This window comes from Notothenia coriiceps, unplaced genomic scaffold (assembly GCF_000735185.1).
Source record: "Notothenia coriiceps isolate Sejong01 unplaced genomic scaffold, NC01 NC01_scaffold00010592, whole genome shotgun sequence".
NCBI classification, from domain to species: Eukaryota; Metazoa; Chordata; class Actinopteri; order Perciformes; family Nototheniidae; genus Notothenia; species Notothenia coriiceps.
Genome location: NW_011343293.1, coordinates 9,152 through 27,186, shown reverse-complemented (window position 1 = coordinate 27,186; position 18,035 = coordinate 9,152). Strand labels below are relative to the sequence as shown.

General features: G+C 41.9%; 1 protein-coding gene across 1 annotated transcript in view; it reads right to left on the bottom strand.

The window, feature by feature from the left end:
* LOC104946084 (uncharacterized) overlaps window positions 1–16,831 on the bottom strand; it is a 36,162-nt gene extending 19,331 nt beyond the window's left edge. Inside the window, exons 1-4 of the mRNA XM_010771840.1 lie at window positions 15,961–16,831; window positions 4,080–4,194; window positions 3,767–3,905; window positions 3,501–3,667 (exon numbers count right to left, since the gene is read on the bottom strand). Coding sequence (XP_010770142.1) covers window positions 3,501–3,667; window positions 3,767–3,905; window positions 4,080–4,194; window positions 15,961–16,831 — 1,292 coding nt within the window. The remainder of the gene's footprint in view (window positions 1–3,500; window positions 3,668–3,766; window positions 3,906–4,079; window positions 4,195–15,960) is intronic.
* Between the last annotated feature and the right edge of the window lie 1,204 nt (window positions 16,832–18,035).

The window sequence follows — 18,035 nt, the reverse complement described above, 5'->3', positions numbered from 1 at the left end:
GTGTTAAGCTGTTCCTGTTAAACCTTCTGCAGCATCAAGGTGCAGCAATTCAATTTCTTAGAAAAAAGAGTCAGCGTGTTGTTATTCACACCATCAGAGGCTTAAGATATCATCGCTAACACATGGAATAAACATGACCTTGTATAACCTTTCACAGCCATGCAAACATTTAGGCCATTAAATAAAGAGGCATATCTCCTGCTAGTGTTTGAAGCTTTTTTCATAGTGCATATCTACAGTGTAGCTGCTTTGAAATCCTTACAGATCAGGGTGAAATACATTGAAGCCTTCTTCTGGTGTGTGACAGTTGTTACAGCACATTTAATTAGTGTTGTCTGGGCTTGCTGGGGCTTGCAAGGATATGCAGAGGAAGGATGTGCATGTTTGTTCTCACATTTTTGGATGCATCTGCTGCACACACATTTGTTGTCTGAATCTGTGTATCATATGTATCTTAGTGTGTGTCTTTATGAGTGTGTGCCAGGAAATGGAGGGGAGATCTGACACACATGTGCTGGGCAGGACACACTGTGTGGGTTGAGGGTGTGGAGCCGGATTCTCCTCATGTCTCCATCTTTATCTATTTCCATATCACATTACTGTATGCCTGTGCACTGCTACCACTATAGAGTGTGTACTATAGCAACAGGTTTTATTTATAGGCAAAACACTGACCCCTGCTGGAGAAGGCGACATATTGTCAGATATTGGGGTGTACAGTATAAGGAAAAGAGTACATAATATAGTAGGCAACTCTAAAGTTTTCATGTTAACCAGAAATATTAAGTGATACTAAGGGAATATTGTGGGTCACATACTTTGCATGGTTCAATTTCGGGGAAATGCGGTGTAAGATTTAACTCAGATTGTAGGTTTTGGGACAGTAAAGCCTCATATTTTTTTTCAAACCTGTGTAATAGTGGACATCTGTGTTTATGGTTGGTAAACATGCCTAAATCAGCAGAAACTGCAAACTCTGATTCCAATGTAAGCAACACATTTGCCAGACATGCGATATTTCAGTCCCAAACACTTTATGATAAATCACACATGGGACAAAAACTATTAAGGGATTTTTTTCCCCTTACTTGACAGCTTGAATAATTTATTACATCTTAAATACAAATAATTTCCCATATGTCTCTACTTTCAATGCTCTCTCCAAACTCGTTTTTCATTTCAAGTATCTTCTTTTTGTTTGGTTGTCTCTTGGAGCTGCTCTAATTTTGCAAGAAGTATGTATTTGAAAAGACAGTTGTGAGCTTTGTGAGAATAGAGTCAACATTCACACACTGAAGAGGCCAGCAGCAATGGTTCATCACCATAGACTGCCTAAGGTCAACCACTCACCTGTTGCGAATGTCCTCAGACCAATAAATGGCCATTAGAGCTGTTTTCACTATAAAATGCTTTGAAATGGTCAAACTGCACACAACACCAGAAAACGGTGCATATCCAATATAATAAAGTTTTGTTTAGCTTCAGCTACCAGAAGTACTTATTTAGATTTAGCAAAAATATAGTGGATTTAAGGTTGGAATAACATTCCCATAATTTGTATGTAACTTAACAAAGTTCACCATGTCATTTTGACTTTTTGTTTCACATGGGATCCTGGCAGAAAGTCCTGTGTTTGTGTAATCCATCCTCTGCGTACACCTACCCTAAGTGGACTTCATCGTTCTTTATACAACTTCCCAAACGTCCTTCTTTGCTCCTGTCATAATTATGAAGGTCTCTTTGTGTACACATCAATAAGCAACCATGTAGAAAGCTTTTTTGTTACTGTATCAGACCCATTTTTATTGACACCTAGGATGCTGAGGGCCACTGATAACGGCTATTAAATGGACAGCTGGACAAGTCCAGTTTACATGTTTTGGTCAGAATTATTTCAAAAGCAAGTTTATTTACAAATTGCTTGTTTAATATCCTCTCTACCATTGGACAAATAAATACACAGAACCTGGCCCTGAATACAGATACACACACACACACACACACACACACACACACACACACACACACACACACACACAGTTACTGAAAATAAATGCAACATCTATCTAACTTTTTCTTCCCAACCACATGCACACATACACACACTGACCAACGCCCCTGTCCTCCCTCCCCCCGCCCCCCACACACAGAGCCTCATTCACATGGTCATTAAGTCATTAGGCTACTTATTTATTGATGTCTGCCTCCAGAGCGACTGAGCATGTCAGACGATCCACTGACCGCCTGTGTGAGCCTGTCCTGACCATATTAGTCCAAAGTATGATTCCTTCTACACTCTTTGATTTATTTACACTCTGGATAGTTGCTGTGAATTCACACATCATCTAATATAAGGGAAGTCTTCTTCTATGTTAATTAAATTAAGCATGTTGATATCTGTGCATATAAGAGGCTGATGTTGTCATAACTGTGAGTGAGGCCTTTAAAGGAATCTCAGTAATAGTTATCTGTGTGTTTCATCAGTCGTCCAGAGTCTGTTAGTCATGTGATTGAGCCTACACAGGAAGTAGATGTAGCATGCGTATAATTTGACCAGCTCAGTCAAAAATGAGAGCTTTCACAAAAAGGAGCCAGTCTGAGAGGACGACTGCAGAAGGGGAGGGAGGCATGGAGGGAAGGAGAAAAGGGGGGAGGGAAGACAGTGAGCCAGAGAGAGAGAGAGAGAGAGAGGGAGGGTGGGGGGTTGTCATCGCTCGCTCATTCCAAGCTGTGGAAGTTAGAAGGAGGAGAAGGGAAAATAAGTTGCTGCTTATGAAAGAGAGGAGAGATAGGAAGGGGGTTTGGATCAGTGAGCTTCTTAACAGTTTTTTTCTCTCCTCCCCTTCTCTCCCTTGCACGGCTCCTAATTTGGGATTTGTTTAAAAAGCAGGACTGCGCCTCAGGAAGACTTTTCCTTGCTGAGGGAAAGGGAACCCTGCTCCCTCTCTCTGGCATTATACACACCCGCACATACGCATTTGCTTTAAAAAAATGTCTGATTCCACTGTCAACGCTCACTTGGAAGGGATCATATCAGACTTTGAAGGTTAGTTCCTGTCTCTCTTGAGCTCTTGCTGCTGCACCACCGCTTTTTTCTTCTTCTTGTCATTCCCTGGAGCGAGGCACGCTTTAACCCTGCTATGAGGACACTATAGATGGTTTCCACATGTTTGATTGGAACCGAGCGGATATGGAAAAAAAGTGGAGAGCGTGAAGTGCTGTTGACATCTGCGGTGAGCTGTGTTGTTTTGAAAGGGAATTTGTGCTTGAAGTGTTGCCTTTAACGGCTCTGTAACTTTTGTTGAGATGCCTGAGTGTGTGTGGGTGTCATGTGTGTATCTGACATGTGTCAAAAAGGGAACTGTGCACGCTGAAGAAAGTATGCAACTGGTTTAGCCTAACCTAAAAAACAGGCTGCATGATAGAGAGGCCATACTGTACGCTGAACTCTCAGGAGACAGCAACTGACCATACAGCTGTGAGGGGAACACCTGGCTCACCTCCCCCCTCTGTTCCCTCTCCTCCTCCTTTTCATCTCGCTGCCCCTGGCCCACAGATTCCCCCTGTCATCCCTCTCCTCCCACTCTTCCTCCTCCTCATCCCCACGGCTGTGCTTCCCTCTTCCCTCTCTCAGCAGCTCGTCCATCCTCAGCCCTTGTCCTGGCTGCTGGTGGATGCGAGGAGGGTGGAGGGGTCGGGGTCTGACAGGCCGACACCTCTCCCCCAACCTGTCTGTCTATCTGTCTATCTGTCTCCTGTCTCTCACAAACACATAGCCATTAGGAACGCATCCACACTTGTCCAGAGCTGCTCCTCTGTCAACACCAGTTTGCTTGTGGTATGTATAGTGGATCTCTCTGCTTCCCTCTCCATGTCTCCCTGTCTTTATGTCTTCAAACCGCTGGCTTACACAGTGCAACAGAGCAGAAAGATAAGTGGCATTCAGTAAAGAGGCGCATCAGGGGCGAGGAAAGTGTGCGTTAACCATGTGGCTGGAAGTCATGCTTTTAGACTTCCTTCCATCATGTGTAACACCAACATAATGGGTCACTGTTGTGATTGTCAATGGTGTGTGTTACCCTGTGTTGGGCTGAGTGGGTGGTAATACCTTTGTGTCACCACCATGCACCATTACATATGGCCCTGTGTGGCTCAGTGAGGACAGCATGGCACAGATGCAGCAGGGCGTGAGTCCTGCAAGTTGATAAGAATCAGACGTTGGAAAGTTAAGATATCGCCTTACAGCAACAGACTAGTTTATGCTTTTCTCTCTTTCACTAGATAAGACATTTTAAAATATAATGAAATAAAACGATTGAAACAATCAATAAACCAAGGATATTCTGCAGTCAAGAAAATTATCCATTTAATTGACTATTAAAAGGAGAAACAAAAAAAAGTCTTACTCTTATAATAATAACAATATAAAGTTGAATAGGAGCAATAAAACACCCTCTCAGTCTAAAGGCATTACACACAGGGTGTTTTGCTGCTACAGCCTTACTTGGTCTGGTATGAGTACTAACTTAAGGTGGCTATTGTTAGCACACTTTTGACTGATATTGCTATAACGTACATTTCATTTTACTGAACAGTGACACTAGATTGGGGCATTTAGGTTTAGATAATAAATCATATTTTTGATAAAGGAATATTTAGCAAAAAAAAAGGCCATAACTAATTAAGTCGGGCATGTGTTTTGATTTATTTAGTGTGACTGCATCTTTGGAGCTTTCTTATTGATGCTCGGTAATCTTTTACATTATATAAGTATATTTGCTGACAAACCTTAATGTTGTCAACTGATTACATTTTGAAGAGTACTTTTAACATTGTGAAAGGTGTGCATAACATATTTTCACATCATTTGAGTTTTAGAGCTCTTGAAAAGCATCACAGGAAACATGGATCATTTTATTCATACACTAATTTGCACAGGTCATTGCTACAGTAACATATAGCCTGCAGTCAATTTGTGAATGAAAGGAGGATGTTTTGTTATGCAATAGAGAATGTCCAACTGATTCACTCTGTCACACTCTTAGCTGATGACGCCAGTGAGAGGCTCAAAGACAGAGGACAGGATTTTTCTCGCCCATGAGGCTGATGACCTCAGCTGTGACTTCAACATCACAGACCATTCAGATCGTTGACCGCAGTCAGTGGGCTTTTCCGCTCAGCAGAGTGAACAAACACACATTGATACAGTGTTTTTACAGCTCACTCTGAGAGGTCTGTCTTGTAAACAGCTTCTTTTGTTTCCATCAGGAAAAAAAGAAGACGTATTAGAGTCACAATTGGTAGTTTAACATCCCTGGTCACTGCTTCCTGTCGATCTCTGAGCAGCATGGTAAGGGCATTCACTGGTCCAGGGAGAGGAAATTCCACAGGGATAGATTTCTGTGGTTGGTGAAAATGCTGTGGCAGGCAGTGGAGGAGTGGATCTGAGCACAGGCGGGCCTCTTTTTACTGAGCTGCATGTGGCCTGGCACTCCCCAATCCATCACAAAAACATAAGCTTTGACAGTCAAGAGTAGGGCAAAGTGAACAAAATGTAAGCACCTATGATTTAAAATGTACAGGATATGTTGATTAGAATGTATTTAAGACCAATCCAAGTTCAGAGCTGCAAGTGTATTTTAAACCCATATTCATTTGGGGAAATTAGTGATTTATTATTTCTTAACAGGCCATATGAAACATTGGATCATTTTTAAACTAACACTAATTGCTCTTTAATCATACACAGAACAAGAGACGAGGGAAGACTCAAACGCCTTTCACATTGAAAACTGTGATTATGAGCTAACTGCCACTTAGCGGTGGTTTTGTATTTCTTTCAGGATTTCTGTTAAGTTGGTTGGTAGTACACTGAAACTGCTATTAAAGAGCTTTGGTATAAATATTTATTTTCTGCCAAAGGACACAAACATTGATCTTAACCATTACACTTTGAGGTCAGTCTTATGACAAAACGCCACGATGAATGCTCACAGATAGAGCTTGTGTGTTATGAGAGGAAGTGTCTCCTGACAGAAGCTGATGATAGCCGTCTCCAGGAGTCTCCGTCCTTATCTGCATTATCAGGACGCTCTATATGCACCACTGACGCATCCTGGTAATGACGCCAACAGCCTCGGAGCTTCTGGGAAGCCCCGAGGGTCAAACTGAGGTGCAGCGAACACAGCAGGTCTTTGTTAGGCTGCTGTTTTTCTCCCTGTTGGACACGTGGAGTGAAACCTTCCTCAATGCCAACCAAAAGGCAAGGCCCCAAAGTTATCATCAGACTCCATGCTACAGCTGAAACCAAATAGGATTTTTCTTTTGTATAAAGGTTTTTTTTTTCTCTGCAGGAAATTGAAAGTCTGTTTGACAGCTGCAATAGACATTTCAAGGAAGTAGAGTTGGGATTTAAGAATATTCTTAAGGCCAAATGCTCTTGTTCTAGAGATCCAAAGCACATTTTGACATGCAGAGCTTGCTACTGGTTTAAATTGCAGAACCTTTTTTCAGAGGGCGTGATAGCGTTAGCAGAGGGCTATAATGCCAAGTTTATTTCTGATTTGTTTACACACGTGGCACTGGCTATCATAGTCACAGCAAATGTGGTCCGGTACTACAAAAACACTTTTTTTACAGAATTGCAACTGGTGTTTCCCTTAACTGTGCAGCCAAACATTTCACAATGAAAGCCATCTCGGGTTTTGTCTGTAAAATGCTTTCTATGTGGAACAGCAGCAGGAGGGAATGTTGCATGCATAAGCAGCAATTTAACAGAGCTGTCATTGTGGGCAGGTGAACAGTAAACTGTGAGGCCTGATGTGAAATAAACTTAATAGCTAAATCTGCTAGTAACAATAAAAACTCTACCATAAAGAAAAGTAATTACAAAATAACAAATACATGGAAAGGCTATTACTAAATATATAGGATGAATAGAATCAAAACAGGTTTGATTTTGTGAGAATCTTAGGAGCAATATGCCAGTATTTTAAGAATTCGTTGTACGAAGGCGGCTTCTGGCAGTAGTAGCGTAAGTTTAGTTGGGGTAATGCTTATTCTGTAGCTGTAGTTTTCAGTGCTACATCTTGTTGACCCATCAGCTCATCTACTGTCATGCTCAGAGAGGCGTGGAGAATGTCCATGTGGTACTCATGCAGTAATGCTACACTGGAGAACGGAGTAGCATCATCATGTGATTATCTGGAAGTTTAATCATGTTTCATTTTGTGTTAGTTGAAAAACATCATGCTTGGCTACAATGTCTTCCTTATTTGGCAGTTCAGTCTGCTAGCAAGTTTACATTATATCACTGGGGATGTCCAAGAGGAATGGGGATTCAACTCCATGTTAGATGAGAGGTAGGGAGAGCTGAGAAGAGAGAGCCAATTAAAGAGAAAGGACTTATGCTGAATTTTGGTTCACATTGGTGCTAACAAGTATATTTTTGGCTTGGTTAAAAGGGCTGTGATCAGTGCTATCACCTCAGAGAAGCAACACCTTAAAGCAGCTTGGAGACATCAAATAGTTGTATTCAATCTTCACACACACACACACACACACACACACACACACACACACACAGCTAAAAGACCGATATTGTGGCTTAAAAATGATCATAATAAAGATATTATGGCAGTAACATGAATCTTCTTTTAAAATAATGTAATATTTGACTCCTAAAGAAATGTTTGCAAAATGGAAATGTTTAAGAATTTTTGTTCTTTTTTTATAACATCACCTCATCATGTTTTTCATTTTTGTAAAGCACTTTGAATTGTCTTGTGTTGAAAGGTGCTATATAATTAAACTTGCCTTACCAGTACTAGTTAATTGGTACACCCCTAGATCACATGAATACACATAGAAACAGAGATATTAAAGTGTGACCTCCCTGTGATACAAATCCCAGGATGCAGTGCGCTATCACGTTAACAGAGGCAGAGAGTTTGGCTCCGACCAGAGCTGACACGGCTGTGTTTGCGTTACTCTACAGCTGTGTTTAAACACATACAGAAAGAGAGAGGGAAACATAACTGATAAGGCCTCTGTCTCCAGTGTGTCTGTGGGGACTTCACTGTGTCGGATTGTCTGTCACCACAGCGCAGGCACACACCACCACACAGTTAGCACAATCCCAGGCAAAGAGGTCATTATCTCAAGATCACATTAAACACAGTTTGAAGTGGTCTGTGGCACTTTGAATATGCCTTTGCACATTATATAGACTTTCACTGCTCAAGTTATTTCCGTTAAAGTGATTTCTGCCCTTATTTTGTCTACTTAAAGAAGAACAGAGTACACGGCTCGAGGCAAGTTTTCTTTAATCAAATGTTTTCATGTTAGCAGCTAACAGAGTTTATTGAGAGAGACATATGGTGGTGATGGAGATGCATACTATAACCACATACAATCAGACTTTTATATCAAAGTCACAATGAACTTTCTTTCTATTTGTTCCCTTGTATATTCAGTCGTGTAATAAAGAAGTGTCAAAATTGCCACATTCAGTTAACACACAGGAATGTATATTTATGGTATTCTGTTTTCTGACTTACTGGCAAATCAACAACACACATTTCTCGTGTGTCTAACAAACAAATGGCACATTTGCAATACATCTGATTGAATTATAAGCATGCTGTAAGAGTGTGTATTTAAGAGTGGGAAAGAGTATTGCTGTGGGTTAACATTAAATATTGTGAGTGATACACAGTGAGCTTATTAAAGGTTGGTTGTCATTGCTGAATAACATTGCTGACTTTAACATGAACTTGTCTGCTGTCCTTTCTGCTGAAGATGAGTACATTTTACAATTGGAAAGTTTAATCTAACTCTCTGACACAGAGTTAACCCAGTGTTTCACATTTGCATCCCGTGGAACGTGTGAACCACCATGAGCTTCCTGCTTCTCTGCAGACCCTGTGATATCAGACACAAAAGCCTGCTGAAACACATGAAGGATGGAAAACATTGAGTTCAAGGAAGAGGGTCTTCCCTCATACTGGTGCCTGGCCAGTCAGACTCACTGTAGGCCAGAAGCCTGCACAGGATTTTATGTTTATCTGGGACAGAGGCCATGTTTCACGACTCCATATATCTACTCTGAGCCAAGAAGAGCCTGGTGGTGTCCGCCTCACAACTGACATGGAGCCTCCCTTGGCTAGAAAAAAAATAATTTTACCAAACAACTTTAACTAGTAAAAACAAAATGCTGGTGATGTAACATTGACAAAATAAGCTGACAGGGAGGGAGAGGGCTGGTTACAGTGGGAACTTCTTTGATAAGTATTTGGTGATTTGTCAGACACTTAATAGAAAAATAAATCCATGTTATGTATTTAGCCAATCATATTGATCTGAAACAATTTTATTATCTTTCGCTTTTCATGTGTTGTCCGTTTCAAAGCAGTGGCATATCAAGTGGGACGTTTACTGTACTGACCCCACAATACAAATATGAAGATGAAAGGGTAAAATAAAAATATAAGCTACAAAAACAGAGTAGTGTGGGCCTAGAGCCGATGAATGGGAGTCGGAGGCGGCGTTTTAAGTATGGAACTCCACACTTTATTTTCCATTAGGTTTACAGAGGAAATAATAACTTGCTACATGCTACTGTCAAGCTAGAATGCTAACAACAACAAGGTACACTCTCTAACAGGTCCGTGGTGCAACACACTAAATATCACGGTGAATTATGTCCCGTAATGTTCCACCACAGTAGGCTATTTTATTTCAAAAGCCCACTGTGAAACCAGGCTGGTTGTAGTTCACATAATACTTTTATTCGCTAATCGAACATTAGCAGCATGTTATGTCATTTCTTTATACTAATTTTGATAGAGCAACATTAGAAAATACCCCAAATGTGCCTAAACGGTCACGCTATCAATTAGAGGCGTGGTCATCATGGTGATTCTCATCATGACAGGTGTGCCAAAAAGCCGGATAACGGCCGTCACATATCTAAGGGAAGATGTAAGAAACACTCTTTTCATTTAATGGTGCATGTGTTTTGTACCTGACGATATTGTTAGAATCTACTTTAGAGGAATATTCATCTCGCGAGTGAATTAGAAAGGCCACACACCATGATATCGAGCTATGTGAAGCGTGTTAAAAACGGTAAGACTACGGCATGCTGAATTGTTTTTATTTGCGGGGATTGCTTTGCTACTGTAAACTGCCGCTAACAGCACGTTTCCCATACTTGCCACCATCGTGCACATTTACTCTACTGCATTTATTGTATGCCTTTTAGTTACTTGCAGATTTGGATTCATGATATTACATTTCATCAACACTTAAATAAGACTTTAGTGGCCCAATCTGCAAAATGTGTATTTTTACTTTTGGTACTTTAAGTAGGCTATATTCTGATGCCATTACTTTTGTACTTTTACTTAAGTAAGATTTTCAATATTAAGGACAATTACTTGTAACAGAGTGTTCCTACATGTTGGTAGTTCTACTGTTACTTAAATACATAATCTGAGTAGGCCTACTTCTTCTTCCTCTGCTAGCATTGCATCTTTTCGTAGCGTGGTATACATATCAGTGTTGACGCTGACTGCTTCTCATCTTCAGCTACATTGCTTTTTTCCTACAACACAGACATATTTTACTTTGCTAAATCGACCAAATGCAACTAACCTTCTTTCGCTTATGTTTTTTCCACAACCTTTTGATGAAGGCAACAAGGTCCTGGTGCGGTTTGGAGTTTCTGCCACAGTGTTTTTATCCAGATTCAGAATACTTTATTCTCCATTAAATGTACATATAATGGAAATGGACCATTAGGTTTCAGTCATGGTGTGTATGTGTGTTGGAGGAGAGCATTTAATGAACAAGCTGTTATTGAGGATGGTCAGAGCCGACGTAATAAAGGATTTCATGGCGTATCAAGGACTTTCTTTCTGCTCCAAAATGGGTTCATAATCTCTACACTGCCAGTGTCAACACTGAATAGAAAATCGGTAGCTGCTTTGTTTCAATAAAGGTCATTTGAAGTGTGTCTGCCCTCAGGGCCTCATTGTTTTGAATGCTAATCACAAGATGCCTTAACAATAAATACAGTACAATATCATACAGATGCTAGTGCTGCAACTTAAAGGTCCCATGTCATGGCCATTTCCACTGATCATACTTCCATTGTTGAGGTCTACTAGAATAGATTTATATTGTGCAATTTTCCAAAATCACTTTGGTTTCTCATACAGCATCTCTAAACTACGTGTATTCACTGAATTTCACTCTCTGCTTTTAACGGCTCGTTGTAGCTCCAATAGCTCCAGCCCCCACCCTCCCTGTGAGCACAGTGTGCTCTGATTGGTCGGGACGTTGTGAATCGCGCTGAGCTCCGTGGAGGTGTGGTTTCCTTGTTTAGCGACAGCCAAACTCACCCTGAGCACACACAAAGTCACAGCCGAAGTAAAAACAATAAGTGTGGCTTGATATTGAGTAAGAAAAAGGTTGATAAACGCTGTGAGAATGGGTCTGCAGAGAGAATTTCGCCGCGATCCCAACTGTCTATTATCAGCCTGCAGCCAGGGAGGAGAGATCAGCAGAGCTGCCTGCACTGAGTGTGTGTGTGAGGAAGTCCGTGGATTGGTCAATTTGGACCAATCAGTGGGGGCTTAATGTAACGGCTCCGCGGACGAAGTAACGGCTCCACGGATTGGTCCATTTGGTTCTGGGTAACGCATGACATCATGCGGTACCCGGAAGAATCAATGGACAGTGACGTATCTCCAACGAGGCGTTTTGGGGAGGTATTTTCTAGGGGTGGGCGATACCACAAAATCTGGATTCGATCCGATACCAAGTATTCGAAAAGCGTCTTATGTACTTTCATATAGGGGGGAGCTGCATGACATGATTTTTTTAGCTGAAATCATCATAATTAGACTAAATCTGAATTCATTTTCATGAATAAAGACAGGACCGTTTTTATAGACAAATAAACGTTTTACTTTTGCAAATTTAAAGTGCAAACATGAAATATAACAATACAAAGTGGCCAGAGTAGCGAACTGTCTTCTTGCACACNACAGTATGTCTGTCGATAGGTCTACATTGAGCTGTATGTGTAGTGTTGGCTACAGGCAGCCGCGACAAGATCAAATATGAAACAAAACTTTCAGAAAGTTATACAGGTTTTTAGATTCCAAAAAACACTGAAGAACGTTGGAAAAGTTAAAGATACTAGGGGTGCACCGAATGGGAAATTCCTGGCCGAAACCGATACCGAAAATAGGAAACAGTTGGCCGAAAACCGAATGCCGAAAGGCCGAAAATGATTAATAGAAATATATATATATATATTTTTTTTTTACCAATGTTGTTCAGCTACCTGATTATGGAAAAAGACATGATTATGGCAAAACTTAACTTAAATAATAATCACTATTATGGGTCCATAAAACCTTTATTCAGCACTTTTGAATGCATACAGTACATTAATTCCAAGTCAAGTGCATTTTCTTTTCTCTGTAGGATAACTACAACAAAGTGCATTCAGAACAAAGCCAAGGTGCTTTAAAACTGCATAAACATCTAGGGCAGTAGGCCTACAACAAAATAGTGTAAATAAAGACTGTAACAGCCAGGCCTTCAACAACAACAAATGCACCTATAAGTTTGGAAACCTAACGTGTTGTTGTGATGACGTAATCAAAACGCGGCGACAAGCACGGCGCGCGACCATGCCAGGACCATGGTCGCGGCTGGCTCACAGCCAACATGTCTGGCGCTTGGAGATATTTCAAAATATCAGAGAAAGAGGCGCGGATTGTGATTTGTAATACTTGTTCAGCTGACATTTCTCGAGGAGGTGTAACTGCAAAAACTTTCACCACTTCGGGATTACTCCACCACTTGAAATCAAAACACCCGGACAAATATGCGGAGTACGATCAACGTAACCCTGTTCTCTGACATTCTGTGATATTTTTGCCCTTTCGGCCGACAGCTGAAAGGGCCTTTTTAACCATTTTCGGCCGATAATTTTCGGTGGCCGAATATTCGGTGCATCCCTAAAAGATACATTATTTGCTCTATGTCCTTGATGTTTAGGATGTAAACAATAGATTTAGCAACATGCTATGTTATGTGTCACAGCAGTCAAAGTAAAAAAAAGGGAAGGGATGGGACAGGAAGCTAAATTGAGAAATGTGCAGAATGAATGATTTGTGTCAGTCTGTACACATGGGGATCACATTCTGTTGAAGCACACCAAGAATGAATACAGCTGCTCGCCATTATAGCCACAAAAAAAAAATCAGTGAGACAGAGCTATCATTAGAGCACCTTGTACTTTACAACAGCTGCCACAAAAAAACAACAACTTTTTTTTTAACCTTGTGTAGGGAAGAATGTACGTAGGTACTTTCAGTTTATACTAGGGATGCTCAATTAATCGTATTTTAATCACAATTACGATTTTGGCTTGCAACGATTACGAAAACAACGTAATCTAAATAAAACTTTTTTTTTTTTTTATTGGTTTTTCAGTTGAATTATACTTCAAGTTCAGAGTAATCAACTATTAAAAACATACTGTTCAATTTTTATTTTCAATAAATGGATGTTTTCAAAGTAAATGGATAATCGTATTTAATAATCGTGATATCAATTATTGACCCAAATAATCGAGATTATGATTTTTGCCATAATCGAGCAGCCCTAGTTTATACACTGAATAATTGTATTGCACATGATCACACAAATAGCACAGAGCACCAGGAGGCAGGTAGATCCCAATTACTTTTGATAATGAGCCCTCAAGCCACAGCGCAATGGGCCAAATGGGACAGAACAAAAGCACACTGCTAGGATCCCACCGGATACAGAGCTGATACAAGCAGGGAAAGTAAACAACACATGATTCACCTGAAAACATTCAGTTTTCCTTTTTTTTAAATACACAAAGCTATTAAAAAAAAGTGTTTGGCCTGAATCTGTGTCGTGTGAACTTGTTGAGGAAATGGAAAGTCAATTGTAGTTTTGGGCAAGTCGTCAGAGCTGTGTGGTCTGTCGGTTAGGTTTTACTCCCAAAGGCTGGAGGTTAAAGAGGGCTTCTCTCATTTTGTTTTTCTCCCTGCAGACTCAAAACTGAAACTCTCTTTAATGCACGCTGTATATCTTTCTCTCCAATGTTCTTCCTCTTTCTTTCTGCCCGCTGAACCGCCTCTCAGTCTTTCCCTCCCTCTTATCTGCGTTTCTTCCAAAGCTTCTTTCTAGCAGCCCTCCCCCTCCCTGCATGTGCACAGCTGAGTTGGAAGGTGGGAATCTGAGACAGATATGGCAGAAGTTGAGACTTCATCTTATCAGTTGTCCTCGCTTATTTTCCTCTCTACTGACACAAGGCCACCCATCAGATATTTAGTATGCATATGTGCTGAATGGTTCACCAATAAGAAAAATATAGGAGAGAAATATCCTCAGTAAAAGGCAGAAATGAAAGTAAATCCCTAGCTGTCTGCGAAGGAAGCACAGTGGATAGAGAGCAACACAGAGTCGAAAATTGGAGGCTTTCTATTTTTATGTTGAAAGTTTTATGACCTCCAGATTTGGAATGTATCACCTCCCAGCCGCCTACGCCTGGATACTACACAAGTGGGAGCAACCCATGAGCACAGCTGTCTTCAGATAACAGCACTACACACACACAAACAGCAATGCACCGTACAAAGACGAAACCTTCTAATAGGAAAAGTTGGGGAATGAAACGGCATAAAACCACTGCATAGACATCAGCACAAGTAAACTCACACATTTTTCCACCATAACAGAACCAAATCCAAACTCAGAACACTTTAAAGCCTACTTGTAATTGAACACACTGAAAAGATTAAGCATGCTGATGACACTGACACATAACCTATGCTCCGTAATTCCCAGTTTTGCACATTGAGTTCTACTAAACCAAAAAGGAAAACAAGACTAGCTTAGAGGCCTGCTAAGAGCCCTAGAGGCTGCAATTCATTACACCCCACAGTAACAAAGAAGCAGATGAAATAAACATACTGACAATTTTGGTAAAAGGACCTTGCCAATAATTCAGATAAAAATGCTGTGTTTGTCCAGAGGGTGGCACTAAAAGAACAGAGATGGAATAACTTTAATATATATATCAAGTTTCATCCACTGAGGAGGAGGAATATCCAACATAATTCATGGAAATTCAGCTATAAATTTGATCACCAAGACGTTGCTCCAGAGCGAAGAATAGTGGTGTTATTACAAAAGGAGGGGTATGGGGGGACAATAATGACTAAGAATAGCTTTCTCTGGAATAGGAAAATCAATACTAAGTCAGAGGTCATCTAAGGTAATGCCTTGACTCTAGACAAACATGCAGGATTGACCCACTCTGCCCAACAAATAGTTTATAATAAAACCAGACACACATGCTTTGAACTGCAAGCATCTACATGAGGTTATCTGAATTGACCGGGATTTTATATAGTGGTTAATTCAAGTTCAAGTAAGCAGGGTTATTCAGCTGCCTGACTGTAGAAGCTTTTAAGTGCTGTACTGGGAGCTGCCCTGGGTTTCTCATCATCACCCGCTCTGACCTACATTCACACATAGTCTAGACTGAAATGCTCACAAGGACACATGCTTGTGCTTTTTATGGTTGGCATCTTGATTAGATATAAAGTTGGGTAAAAAGGTTGAAATGCCTGTCATACTTAATTACAGTGTGGAGTGTTGATGTAGCTAAATGATGGTTTTAGAAAGGGAAAAGTGTGTGCTTGCAAACATATACCTGCATCCTTAAGTGACTCAACGAGACGGTGTGAGTGACAATCAAAAGTAAGGACAGTAGATGTATGTTTGGTTAAACTGTCTGGAATGCCGTCTAGAGCAGAGCAGCTCCCTTCAACGCCATTTTAAACAGTTTTATACACGACAGTTTGTTTAGAAAATATGCTGAACCGAGCAGCTACTCACTTTCTGTTGGTCGGGCCGTTGGAGGCTCTGGGACTGGAGACTGCACCCTCTGCACCCTCTCCACCCTCTCCACCCTCTCCACCTTCTCCACCCGGGGCTCTGCCAGTGAGGGCAGGGGGGCACTAGGAGCAGGAGGCGGGTGGTTGTTGTTGTTGTTCTCCACGGCACTGCTGGGCACCAAACCGTCTGACTGTCTGAAGATGGGCATCGCTGGCTTCCTGGAGGCTGCCTCCACTGGGCTGGTGATTGGGGACTGGAGCTCCACTGTTCTCTGAGGGGGCTCGGGGATCCTCGAGATTGGGGTTGAGCTCATCTGGGAGTCTGTCCTCTTCGGAGGGGCGGGGGGCTCGTGCTGCCGTGTCATGCTGATCTCAGCCCGCCTGTTTGTGGAGGTGGAGTTGGAGGAGCTGTCCAGGAGTGTACTCCGATTGCTGAGACTGACCTCAGGCCGCTTGAGGCCAAAGCGGGCGATGCCGGCACTGGGCGAGTTGTCAATCTGCTTAGAGGAGACCTCAATGGACATTTCTGTACGGCGGGATGAGGCTGTGTCAGGGTTACGACCCCCTGATAGCTCCATGCGCCTCATGCCGGTCTTTGGAGAACGTGGATTGGTGGTCTCAGAGGGGGAGGATCGGGGAGAGGAGTATTCAGTGCTACGGAAGCTCTGGTCGTAGCTCCGCTGGCTAGATGTGGAGGAGGCGGACGAGCGGAGAGGATTGGTGTTCCGACGAGTCAGGGTCGAAGGGTTTGTGGAGGACTCTGTCTCCTCCACCTCAAACGACCGCTTCAGCGCTGGAAAACACAGAACATTTGGGATTAGACGACATGAGAATATATTAGCCCGTAAACACGCTGCCTTAAAAGGTCCCATGTCATTCTTTTCCGGTTATTACCCGTCCGCTTGTGTGTTATGAAGGGTTTTATGCATGTAAATGGTCTGCAGAGTCAAAACCCTCAAAGTACACCCTGTAGCGAGTAAAACTCTAACACAGAAAATACTAGGGGTGGGCGGATCGATCCCAAAATATCGATACTTCCGATATTACGTTACGTTTCAAAATATCGATACTAGAGCCAGTAGGATCGATAATGTTATACTTTTTTTCCCCGTCTCCTCTACTCGTCAATTTCTTCAAAAAACGATGTGCAGACGAACACAAGTATATGCTCTTTTCTTCTCTCTCCACTGCTGTCCTCCTCTCCTCGAGGCTCGCCGCACGCTCAGCGCGCTCCCTGCCTGAACGCCGATTATCAAGCTGACTGACAGCAGCCAGCAGGGCAGGACCTTTATATATACAGTCTATGGGCAGCAGGACAGCAGCAGCCAGCGACTCGCGAGTGCAACACACACACGCGCATGATGGCTGAGAGAAAGAGGAGCGTTGTGTGGAGCAATTTCACTACTGGGAATTAAAACACTGTGATGTGTGCAAGAAGACAGTTTGCTACTCTGGCCACTTTGTATTGTTATATTTCATGTTTGCACTTTAAATTTGCAAAAGTAAAACGTTTATTTGTCAATAAAAACTGTCCTGTCTTTATTCATGAAAATGAATTCAGATTGTCTATTTATGATGATTTCAGCTCAAAAATCATGTCATACAGCTCTCCCCTATATGAAAGTACATAAGACGCTTTTAATTTAAAAAAGTATCGGGATCGATATCGGTATCGGCCATATTGGCCCTGAAATACTTGGTATCGGATCGAATCCAGATTTTGTGGTATCGCCCACCCCTATGATCAAAAAACCCCTCTGTACTCCAGATAGCGTGGGTAAATTACCGTACAGCCAATCACAATGCGTGACGTCATTGACGTCATTACGTCGTGACGTCGTACGTCGTGACGTCACTGGTAAGAGACGGACCCCGAACACATATGGGCCGTTTCTCAATCGCGAGGAAATATTTCAAGGATACTACGTCATCGAGTGCCGCCGAAGGACTGTTCCAATCTCCAGCATACTTGGAATTCCACCGAGGCCACGTCCTTGGTTTGGGGGTAATTTCGAGGCTGCACATGGGTAGACTTCGCGTCCTTCAAATCCCCACAATGCTTTGCGCACGGACCAA